At 35.4% G+C, this 11503-nt stretch overlaps 3 protein-coding genes across 5 annotated transcripts; 2 read left to right on the forward strand and 1 right to left on the reverse strand.

Annotated features, from left to right (window-relative positions):
* The first annotated feature begins 1550 nt into the window (after positions 1–1550).
* On the forward strand, positions 1551–3733 carry LOC121771283 (transcription factor BOA-like). The gene is made up of 5 exons (XM_042168070.1): positions 1551–2135; positions 2264–2340; positions 2419–2455; positions 2532–2628; positions 2873–3733. The coding sequence occupies exons 1-5, from the start codon at positions 1892–1894 to the stop codon at positions 3381–3383; spliced, it is 966 nt and encodes a 321-aa protein (XP_042024004.1). The 5' UTR covers positions 1551–1891; the 3' UTR covers positions 3384–3733.
* Positions 3734–6418: 2685 nt separating this feature from the next.
* Positions 6419–7909, forward strand: LOC121792094 (nudix hydrolase 15, mitochondrial-like). The gene is made up of 4 exons (XM_042189895.1): positions 6419–6805; positions 6887–7029; positions 7113–7232; positions 7479–7909. Exons 1-4 carry the CDS (start codon positions 6613–6615, stop codon positions 7698–7700), a joined length of 678 nt encoding a protein of 225 aa, XP_042045829.1. The 5' UTR covers positions 6419–6612; the 3' UTR covers positions 7701–7909.
* Positions 7334–10393, reverse strand: LOC121792092 (BAG family molecular chaperone regulator 4-like). Of its 3 annotated transcripts, none has more exons than XM_042189893.1 (5): positions 10215–10393; positions 9058–9311; positions 8820–8966; positions 8107–8427; positions 7334–7639 (listed from the first exon to the last, which is right to left on the reverse strand). In XM_042189893.1, exons 1-5 carry the CDS (start codon positions 10357–10359, stop codon positions 7625–7627), a joined length of 882 nt encoding a protein of 293 aa, XP_042045827.1. In that variant the 5' UTR covers positions 10360–10393; the 3' UTR covers positions 7334–7624. The 3 variants fall into 3 exon arrangements, with proteins under 3 accessions (XP_042045827.1, XP_042045826.1, XP_042045828.1); XM_042189892.1 differs by having other exon boundaries at positions 7334–7692; XM_042189894.1 differs by lacking the exon at positions 10215–10393 and adding an exon at positions 9474–10078 and having other exon boundaries at positions 7334–7692.
* Between the last annotated feature and the right edge of the window lie 1110 nt (positions 10394–11503).

Consider the following 11503-nt stretch of genomic DNA (forward strand, 5'->3'; position numbering starts at 1 on the left):
TTATTAATTACTTGTCTGAAGTAATTTAATTTCACATAAATAGTTTATATATACAATATATATATCTAGAAATATTGAAGGAACATTTTTTTAGAGGAGAACTACGTTATTGTGGGGTCCCATTTACAGCTTAAGAACACACCCCGTGATTCCCGACGCAAAGGCAGGCAAAATTGCATCAAGATTTGAGAAAATGCAATTAAATAAATAAGGGTTGCATGCATGCATTTATCCTCTCAAACAGAATATATGTCCTCATATCTACTGCTAATTAATTTAACTACTTCTCTGTGTGATAGGGAATTGGGATTGGTTAATCTATTAAGCCTTTTTTTTCGAGTCGGAAATGTAGGATTCCGATTCATACCTTAATTCTCACTTTTATATAATATAATAAAGCAACAAACTTATAGCGTTTGTGATGAAAATTAAAAAAAATCAGGTCAAAATCTTTTATTAAGAATTTAGCTCTTTTGTTCTTAATTCTCACTTTTATATAAAAATCATGACAAATATAATATAATAACGCAACAAACTTATAGGGTGTACGATGAAAATTAAAAAAAAACAGGTCAAAATCATTTATAGAAATAAGAATTTAGCTCTTTTGTTATTAATTAAACTCATTATTTCTAAACACACGAAAAAATATAATTAATCCAAAGCTTTATTATCTCTCACTTATATATTTTAGATTTTATAGGCGAGTAAAATCGGTGGAAAAAGGAACAGCAATGAAGGACCACTACTAATTACTGGAAAATTACACATTGGATAAATCAACATTAAACGAGAACTAGAACTTTTCAAAGGTCACAAATGTCAAAGAGCAGGCAAAATTGAGGAGCATTTCAATAAGCAATGGTGTTTGACATTAGAATCTTTTGATACTGATGGAATATATAAAGAAATTGGTGTTTCAAGACTTGTTTCCCCAAGTAACAAAGAGAACATTAACAAAAGTTAAATTTGAACTTACTCAGACCAATTGTTTCTTTAATTCTAGGTCTCCGCAATTAAATTTTCCCATATTTTCGAATTATTTTATTTATCGAGTCACAAATTTCTACACTTTGGAGTCTGCGAAAACTGCATCTCGGCGTATGTATAAGATGACACGATCAATAATTAAAAAAATAGCATATACTAATCAAAGTCCGTGGGAAAAATTTTACTTTTTTTTACAAGGTCGAGAATGGCCATGAACTGGCTTCACATGAATGCATAATTTTTAGACCTTCTTCACATATCCATCATGAATTGATGCATACATACACACATACACTCATACATGCACATATATTTCAAGATTGTACAAACTCCAAACTCTTCAATACAGTGTAAAATTTCAAGATTTTGATGTCAACACAGTGTCAACCATATTTTTCTATTAATGTTATTTTGTCATCTATTGACATTTTATAACGGTTCAAATCATAATTTGGAGTTTGTACAATATTTAGAGTTTGCATTGGGTTACATCTCTATTATACTATATCTATATGTTTACTAATTAACAAGATTCCCTTTGATTTTCAATACATAAATTATTAGTTTTAGAGGGACAAAGAGGAGAGAGAGAAAGAACAAAGGGAAGTCTTTCATCTTCCTCTTACAAACATTCTAGGGTTTCTTCATTCTTCAACCTTCATGATTTTCTCTATGCAAGAGTTGTAGATCAAGATTCTACACCCTATTTTTGTTGGATCAATCTCCTTTCCTCTCCAACATGGATATCCTACGTGGCAGGGTGAATTTTCATGATCTTGGGGTTGTAAGCAAGCCCTAGCTCAGCTTTGTATAGATGGATCATAGGAGATAATAGTAGTTATGTGTATCCCATTTTCTTGTGTAATTTTGTGAATTCAAGAGCAAAAAAAAACTCCAAAAAATGGAAATTAGTGAAAAGGAATCTATGGAAACAAGCCCTTGTGAGATAGTAGACGAGAGCCTTGAGCAAAACGAGAGCTATGAGGCGAAAGATGGAGGGAGCTCGAGCAACAGCACGGTCGAAGAGAGTGGCAAGAAGCCACCGGTGAGGCCTTATGTCCGATCAAAGATGCCGAGGCTGCGGTGGACGCCCGAGCTCCATCTCCGCTTTGTTCAGGCAGTGGAAAGACTCGGAGGCCAAGATAGTAAGTCTAGATAATTTTTTTTAATTTTTTAATTTAGATTAATTTTGAAGAATTAGTATTAGAAGTGATTTGAGTGGATGGAAATGTTTGATTTTGATCTCATCATATTGGTTTAATTTATGGTGCAGGAGCTACCCCAAAATTAGTGCTTCAGTTGATGGGAATTAAGGGGCTGAATATTGCTCATGTGAAGAGCCATTTGCAGGTGAGTGTTATTTCATATAATTGGTACTTATTAAATCGGATGTAACTAAACAAAATTAAAATCCTTGTGATTTTACAGATGTATAGATGCAAAAAGACGGATGAATCCAACCAAGGTACACTTCTTCTTTCTCGTATCGACCTTTTTTTTAGCTACGATTCACACTCACGCGCACTTGATGTCTCACGCAGGACTAAGATTCATGGAAGGCGTGGATCGGAACGTATTCAATCTAAGCCAACTCCCTCTTCTTCCAAGCTTTAATCAAAGGATGAATTCCAACCTCAGGTACTGATGGCATCTGCAGAAGTCCTGGGTTGACTAGTGTCTAGCCAGTGGTAAAGTGGTTAATGTCAGATCCCAATCACGGGTTCAAGTCACTATGTCAAGGACTTTAAAATTTATGTCTATCCACTAAAAATGCTCCCTCTTCTTTGTGTGTGTGTGTGTTTCTTTTCTTTTAGGGTTCATTATTTCTCACAAATGTTAGCCACTAATTCAAGATTTGTGCCAAAAACATAAATTTCTTTAGGTATGGAGATCCAACTTGGATGCAAAATTCAACAAACATAACAAGACAAGGATTTTACAAGGAAAGATCCTTGAGCAACCATTACACTAGGCCAATGAATCTCAATCCTCTCAGCCCTAGATTCCCTTCTCTCAACCGAGGGCGAAACGAGGAGCACGAACAAGGGCTAGTGCACAAGCAAGAGCCCTGGCTAGGTCAATCCAGACAAAACCCTATCGAGATCGACTCATTCATGCTGAAAAAATTTCAACAAAAAAGCGACGAAAGAGCGAAATTAGGGCTTGGTAAGAGAAAAGCATCGGATGCTGAGCTCGACCTAAATTTGTCTCTAGGGCTCGAATCAGGAAATGGTGATGAAGAAGATGATGGCGATGGCGAAGAATTAGGGCTATCGCTCAACTCGGTTCCGGAAGCTTCCAAGGATGTGATGAGGAAGAAGATGAAGGGTGACTTTGCAAATGTTGGTGAAGAGAAAGCAAGAGGGGCGAGTACTCTGGATCTGACTCTATGAATGTAGGTGAAAAATTCTAAGTGAGATCTTGAGGTACTTGTTGCTTATGGAGATTTAAATTAATGTATGCATTGATGATTTTATGATTGTCTTGTAGCACCAACATTTATATGGTAATAACCATATATAGTAGTACAAAATGTGTTGTTTCTCACTTTTGATTTTTGTGTTGTTTGGTTTTGCAAATTAATGTTTCTTGGGATGGTAAAAGGGTGTTTTTGTACTACTACCAAAATTTTGTGTGTGGGTAATGACAGTTGATAGTATTATCAACTGAAAATAAAAAATTGGGAAAAGCTTTGTTACTGATATCAGTGTAGTGGCTGTGGAATATATGTAGTTTTGATTATTGAAATCATATTTTGGTTTTCTAAATGTGCTAGAGTCATTTCTAGGGATTATGGCCTTGTCAATATATTGGAATTTATTATTTTCATGATAATATTGTATATTAATCTAAATTAATAACTTTATCCTTGTTATCTCTTGGAAAATGATGCCGTGATGATATATTTTAAAAGAAGATATATAGGTGAATATTACTCCCCATTTATATTCAACATATCTCTGTATTAATAACTTTATTCAGGGATTTAAAAGATGATATCTTACTAAAGGTGGATATTTATCATGCTCACTGAAAACCACATTTTTAGAACCGACAACATTGCATTAATTGGACACTAATGAAATTATGAATGTGTAGTGAAATTAACCATATTCAAAGAATGAAACTTTTGGTTCTTAGCTATGTTATGTGTATAATCCTCTAGCAAAGAGATGCATTTTACTGTAAATCTTCGTAATATTCCCACTGTTCTACAAAAGTGTGCCCTTTTTCCTTTTTAATTCATCACACAAGAATATGCACTTTTAAATTTTGGTAACTCTTTTTTTCTCTATTGAAATGAGATTCATTCTCCACTAACAACACTTTAATTACTTTTTCTTTATATCATTCTCTTATTTTACTAATTGTATATTAAACTCATGCCCAATCAACAGTGTATACTTTGGTGGAACGGAGGAAATAGTATTTAGGAGTTATCATTTGAACTATCCCCAGTATATACTACTATAAAATAAACTAATATCTAGGTTTTGATGAGTATCAGAAAACGTATATTACGTTTTAATTAGTATGTCCATGGATTGAGATTTTTGTTTATCTAATTTCTAATATTTCATAGTAAATTTTCCAATGCATGCACACGGTTTTAGCACAAAACCTTAAAATATTATATTTTTTTTCTAACTACACAAGTTTTTGCGGAAGAACGTGGCTATTATTTCCAGTGGGATGTAATCAAATGCAAACTCTAAATATTGTACAAACTTTAAACTATGATCTGGACCATTGAAAAATGTCTACAAATGATCATAGCAACAAAAAATGTTAACACAGTTTCAACGGTTCATGATGTTCACATTGTATTGAAACTATGTTGACATTTTTTTTTTGCCATTATAGAATTGGCATTTTATCACTAACCTATTTCCAGTTACCATATATATAGCCTTAAATAACAGTAAAGCAATCCATAAACAAAAAAAAAGATAGACAATATTTTTTTTTTAAAATCTATAAACAAAGAGAAGAAGAAGAGGAAAAATTATGGATAGACTAGAAAAGAACAAAAAGAAGTAGAAAGAAAAACTAGAAAAAAAAACTATAACATTGGCCCATGCAGGTTTCAAACCGACCTTCGCGTTATTAGCACGACGCTCTAACCAACTGAGCTAATAGGCCAACACGCTAGGCTATGTTCATACATATGTAATATATAATATAGGAACTTGCATAGGTGAACTAAAATGGTGGCGTTCATTACTATTCAATAATATGATTACGCATTGGATAAGATGTAGCCCACGCATCTAATCCCCCTTTTAAACTAGACTTGCCAATTATTCTACCACTCAAATTGTATCATTAATACCATTCCTTCACCACACTTCCAAGTATATATGTTTTGATTTTAAATTAATGTTTCCGAATCAATTTATTACTTACTTTGTTAATTTCCCATTTTTATGTTTATTTAGTTAAAGTAACAAAAAACGAAAATTAGAGGAATAAACCATTAAAGGTTGATTAAAAGTTAGGTCTGTTCTTCTACTTGAATTTTTCTTGTATATTCATAGACAAGTCATCAATATTGCAGTATAAAAAGTGGATGCAACAGTGTGATCACCTATTTTTAAATATTGTTAGGGGATATAATTATAGTTAGTTCTGTCCTAACCCTCTTTTCCAGGCTAAGCATAGTTGAGTTGGCCTAATTTGCACATATTTAATATTTAGACCTGGGACCTCTCCACTACACTATTACGTTAATTAACCTCTTTTTATGCCCTTCATTTTTGGGGGAGTCGTGTACATTACAATTGACATACACCCTAACTAATCCAACTAGATTGATACATTTCAGAATTTAAAAAAAAATGTTTTACTCTCTGGTTATATATTCTATAATGTGTTTTAATTGGAAATATATATAGTAGAATAGAATCATCTTGTACACACTACAACAAAAAATAATCCGTTAAGGACATTTTTTAATGCAGTTAAAAATGTTAATTTATGTTTCTAAATATACCACCAACGCTTCAAAAAACGTCCTTGTTGTTGGTGTCTCAACTAAAATCGAAGGACGCAGGTACAAGCCTCCTAAAAAATAAAAGACTTAGTTAATTTGTTCTTAATTTAGGAATGTTGTGTTTTGCGTCATAAATTGTTGGTATTTTTAAAAATTTATGCAAATAATTGTGTCTCGATTTTTATGTCCTTAAAAAATACTAAGTTCTTTGCAGTGAATTTTTGATGCGAACGGTGTTGCTGACGAATTATCATTAGATACAATTCTAGATCTCAATTTGAAAAGTCATCATCTTTAGGGAAACTATAAAATCTATGCTTTTATTTTCAACTCTATTTCAAATTAGGGTACAAAATAATACATGCGGCTTATAAGTAGGAAAATATTAATTGCATACAGTTTGCAAAGAGATGTCGTTGTAAATTGTAGGAATCAAATTCTTAAAGTAAAGTCTGCATATTCTACAAAAAACAGTATCTCCATCAAGCATCTTCCATCAAAATCACCACTTTGATTCCAGAGATTTCATTTTCATGCACCATTTTTTTTTACAATCCACTCGCTTTTCTTTATAAATTCTAGCATTTTTCCTTTGAAAAAAAAACAAATTAATCACGCTATTATTCACCATGGATAACTCCCAAACTGATGGCAGCCCAACCAACAAGCTCGAACTCGGCTCGTTTCCTCCAAGCCCTTCCATGATGACTAACGAAACGAGGAAGAAAAGAGCCGCGGTTCTGATATGCATTTTTAAAGGGAGAGAAGGCGAGCTACGCGTGATTCTTACAAGACGATCGATGAAGCTGTCGTCTCATCCAGGTTAATTTCCCTAGCTACTAGCAATTTGAAAAATAGTTTGTTTTTTTTATGTAATAAATAAAAAAAATTGTTGTGTTGTAGGAGATGTAGCATTGCCCGGTGGAAAGATGGACGAATGTGACGTTGATGACTCTGCAACTGCTCTCAGAGAAGCCACGGAGGAAATTGGTTTGGGTCCGAATCTTGTCCGGGTCGTGGCCAATTTAGAGCCGTTCATTTCATCGGTAGAGTTTTACATTTCAATCTCGTATTTTATCAGAATATGAGAATGATGGACGATAAGAAATAGAGGATCTTGCGATTGCAGAACTTACTAAGGGTGGTGCCGGTCGTTGGCGTGTTATCGAGAGTCGAAGATTTCAAGCCGGTGCTTAATTCAGATGAAGTTGATGCTATATTTGACGCACCATTAGCAATGTTTCTTGAGGTTTGCCAATTTTTTTCATGGTTCCTAATAAAAATAGTTATTTTTTCTTACTAATAAAGTTTACATGTGAAAAAAGAAGCCTTTGAAACAATAGCATTACATTTGAGGTCACACTTTTTCAATACTATTGTGCAATATGAGAGTAAGAACTGAATTAAATATAATAGGTAACACAAAATATACTTAAATAATACTAGTAACAGAAAATCAAAATCCGAAATTTACAGATTTCTGAGATTGTTGTAGGAAGAAGGGCGCCACAAGTGCTTGGAGAAGGAATGGGAAGGCTGGAAATATGCTTGCCACATGTTCGAATTCGAATCCGAGCAGGGCAACTTCGTGGTCGGAGGATTGACTGCAAGCATTCTAATTCACGCAGCTTCGATTATCTATCAAAGGTCTCCATCCTTCGATCAAAGCCTTCAAGATTTTAGTGAACTGCAGTGGACTTTAACCACTCCTAAATGAAACAACCATTCACAATATTTAACAACATCAAATGTATGTTTGGATTTATGTTCTCTCAAATTGTTACTAGCTTGAAAAGTATGTATCAATAACATTTTCACACATATATCCAAGAAAAAGCAGCAAAAGCAAACATTCCCTTAAATCATCAAATTTATGTATCACATGGAGTAATAATATTAAGAAATGTGATGACTCTCTATCCACCAGTTGAGGTATATTCTTTAGGCACAATAGCATCAATTTTTTTGCACCCAGAAAGGGACAGGCAATATTGACATGATAAAACTCCCAAAAAGGCAATGGAACAAATCATGCATGAGTTCTCCATGGATAACAGCTCCTTACTAAGATAAGATGTAGGCAACGGCCTAATTAATCATAGCTTTCCCAATCCTTCGGTTACCTTAGTCGGAGATGGCAAATGGGAAGGTGAAGAAAACGGCACAGGGGTAGAGTCAGGAAAGGAAACCGGAACTGGTATACTAGTAGAAGACATCACTGAGGCACAGGCAGATTCAGGGGCAGGTGCATGCAGAGGGTCCGATGGAATAATGCCGTTTGAAGATGGTTCACTGGACTCGGGGCTTGCATTTTCAGTTCCAGGCTCAAAAGTCTCACATTGAGTTGGTACAGATGCAGGAGTACTACTATTGTTGATGTCGTGATTAGCGTTTCTTGACTTGAGTGTATCCACTGTTTCGACAAGGCTCTGCACCCGACGTACCTGGAGATAATAGAAGTTCACGGTCCAGCAATAGAGAATGTTAGTAGAGAAAGCACAAAAAAGGAGAAATGAAATAAGCATGGGCATGAACTTGCATATTGTCAATCTCGTAATCAGATTCTGACTTATATGTAAATGTTTGCGATACATAGGTGTCGACATATCCATTAATATTTCGGACTATCCAACAAAAGAACTTCTGAAGCAAAAGTAGGGTACGAACTTTGCATAGAAACTGTATTTTTTGGTTTAATGCAACAGTTCAAAGCAACCAAATCCCTTCACTTTTGCAATGTCCACTAATGGAAATCTAATAACCATGGAGCACACATATGTACAAGGTTAAAGGATGAACTGATATACTTCGTTAATCGTTAGTATATAATACTAACCTCCATCTTTCTCTTGACTCTTCCCTCCCCTTCAGCTTCAATGCCATCCAATATGAGCAACTGCCTCATTAGCATCTCAGTCAAATAAAGAAAATCCTTGTCATCAACCTTCGTTCCACCATCAACAACAGCTTGTAAAGCGGCTACCTATTGAAGAGCAAAAAGGGCACATCATTTACCACTCAATCTACCATGGGTTAAAAGAAGTATCAACGTCTCTATTATGGAAGTGCCAAACCTGATCAGCGAGCTTGTCAACCTCTTCCCTGACTTCAGCAACAGCTGCATCTCCTCGAGAGACCACAACTGGTTCCACTTTTTCGGGGCTTTTCTGCACTGAAATCGTGGCCTCCACAGCCAAAACTTTGGAACCATCCTTCACACCAGCTTCGTGGAGACGATCATCATCTTCCTTCTCTTTACCTCTGAACAAGAGTTTTAAGGTCTCTGGCTCCAGTCCAACTTCTTGAGCAATAACTGATTTGAGATCACCTGCATCCAAATAAACGAATTCGCAACATATACTCAGTAAGTGTATAAAGAAAATATTCCATCTGAAGCATTCCACAAACTATGTCAATCGGCTCATACTTTTTTTTTGGGTAAATAAATTTAAATTTAAAGGCCGCGCTATGGAGGACTCGAAACTTAGACCTTTTGCATAAGGCATTAACCTCTCTACCGCTTGACCAATTCACACACATAAAACTGCGTTGCGTAAACTTTTTATAGTGACTGATTCCACCATATGCGGCCCAGAAACCCAAGGGTTTTTTTTTGGAGGAAATTCAGTTACACTAATGTTGATAAGAGGGCTTGATCTCGGCATCTCAGTCAACAATGTCTAAGCTCCTTGCTGCTAGGACAAAAACGAGTTGCACTATAACCAGCAAGCCCGAAGAAAGGATGAGCCTTGAAGGATCATTAAACTATAACTTGCCAAACAAAATAAATAGAAAATCAGCATATACAAAACCCATGGAAACTGACCATGATGAACGCAAATTGCAAAATAGGCTGAGTTTCTAGCAGAAAATGTCACTCCATACACATGTAATAGCAACATTATATGATCAAAAGAAGAGAAAAGCCGAGATGAACTCCAAAATTAGGGCTCCGCCACAAACACTGATCAATTTCTCCATTTTCCTATTATTGCCAAAGGTGAGAATGCACAAACAGACCTAATTTTTTAAGAACTACACTATGAAACACTCAAAACTGAACCAATCACAGCTCAAAAACACATGGGGAAAAAAAAAACAGCAACAACAGATGCAGAACAACACAAAAAGAAAAACGAAAACAGACAAGCATCAAATTTTCACCTGGCGTGACGACTACTTCACGCAGAGGATTGTAAAAAAAGAAGAAAGGGAAAGGAAAATAGAATACCAAAAGTGGAATTAGAGGGCACGGCAACTTGAAGTTGGTTGGAACCGTGAGAGACTGTGATGTTGTAAATATCTGAGCCAGTCTCGGGCTTCAATTTCAGCCCGATTGCAGCATTTGTAGAGTTCGAATTTATGCCTTCCATCATCGGAAATAGAGCAAATTACGCAGCCAAGTGTGAACAGAAGTTTACACTGATTTTTTCGTAGCGAGGGTTTAATACCTTAGAATTAGGCATGCACACGGGTCGAAACCGCCGGTTCCGAGAAACCACCGGTTCCGGTTCATGAACCGGCGGTTCACGATTCGTCATTACCATGAACCGGCCCGCCAAGGGTCCCGGCGGTTCCGATTAAAAAAACCGCCGGTTCACGAGGCGGTTTAAAACCGCCGGTTTTTGGCCTGAACTGCCGGTTCGGCGATTCGCAATTTTTTTTTTGCATTTTTTATTTGTTTATCTATGAAATATGCATAAATAAAATTAAAAAAACACGATGAAAGTTGCAATTTTATTGAGATTACAAGTTACAACAATTACAAATCACAAAAAACTTGAAGTCTTAAACAAAAATTTAAATACAACGAGACTACTAGTCTACAACTACAACGAAGCTAATTACAAATTACAAAAAAGACTTGAAGTTCTGAACAATAAATAGTATATATACTCATAGTCGGCGAAGGAGATCTTTCTACATAACTAAATTGAGGACACATTTAGCAATTCAACCTTAAATGTTGAGTTTAGTCTAACAATCAACAATTATAGTAGAATTGTCAAAAGTTTCCCGAATTTAGCCTTATAGATAAATCTACTTCATCGACTAGATTATATACAAATACAATTATTTAATTGTATTTGCATATTTTTAAACTAGAAACAATTGGGAAAAAAAAAGAAAAAAAAGAAAAAGGACTTGAGCTCAACTTAAATTTAAAATTTAAGTTGAGGTGCCTACGTATCCTCAATGCTCATTTGCATTAGGGAATCAAAGCCCATGTAGTTCTCTTACCTTACTTACCTATTTGGCTTGGCCGGCGGTTGACTGTTGGCCTACGATTCACCCCGGTGAATTCTTCTTGTGATCCCTCCTGACGATCATTCCAATCATTTTATTGTTCTCTGACGTCAGCTTTGGCCCAATCATTAAGTAACATCACGACTTCCATATTTTTCGCGGAGAGCTTACTTCTTGATATATCCAACACACGTGATCCAACACTAAAAGCGGACTCGATGGCGATAGTGGAAGCCGGAACAGAAAAAATCTCATTGGTCATTGACGCAAGTA

The sequence above is a fragment of the Salvia splendens genome, chromosome 2 (genome assembly GCF_004379255.2).
Source record: "Salvia splendens isolate huo1 chromosome 2, SspV2, whole genome shotgun sequence".
Classification (NCBI taxonomy): domain Eukaryota; kingdom Viridiplantae; phylum Streptophyta; class Magnoliopsida; order Lamiales; family Lamiaceae; genus Salvia; species Salvia splendens.

Bases quoted from the DNA above. Each gene is read 5' to 3' on its own strand.
- LOC121792094 (XM_042189895.1), top strand. From the start codon at position 6,613: ATGGATAACTCCCAAACTGATGGCAGCCCAACCAACAAGCTCGAACTC. The intron at 6,806-6,886 runs GTTAATTTCCCT...GTTGTGTTGTAG, and splicing joins GAAGCTGTCGTCTCATCCAG to GAGATGTAGCATTGCCCGGT. The intron at 7,030-7,112 runs GTAGAGTTTTAC...TTGCGATTGCAG, and splicing joins TAGAGCCGTTCATTTCATCG to AACTTACTAAGGGTGGTGCC.
- LOC121792092 (XM_042189892.1), bottom strand. From the start codon at position 10,359: ATGATGGAAGGCATAAATTCGAACTCTACAAATGCTGCAATCGGGCTG. The intron at 8,428-8,819 runs GTTAGTATTATA...TATTATCTCCAG, and splicing joins GAGTCAAGAGAAAGATGGAG to GTACGTCGGGTGCAGAGCCT. The intron at 7,693-8,106 runs GTAACCGAAGGA...TGTTTCATTTAG, and splicing joins ATTTGCCATCTCCGACTAAG to GAGTGGTTAAAGTCCACTGC.
- LOC121771283 (XM_042168070.1), top strand. From the start codon at position 1,892: ATGGAAATTAGTGAAAAGGAATCTATGGAAACAAGCCCTTGTGAGATA. The intron at 2,341-2,418 runs GTGAGTGTTATT...GTGATTTTACAG, and splicing joins ATGTGAAGAGCCATTTGCAG to ATGTATAGATGCAAAAAGAC. The intron at 2,629-2,872 runs GTACTGATGGCA...AAATTTCTTTAG, and splicing joins AGGATGAATTCCAACCTCAG to GTATGGAGATCCAACTTGGA.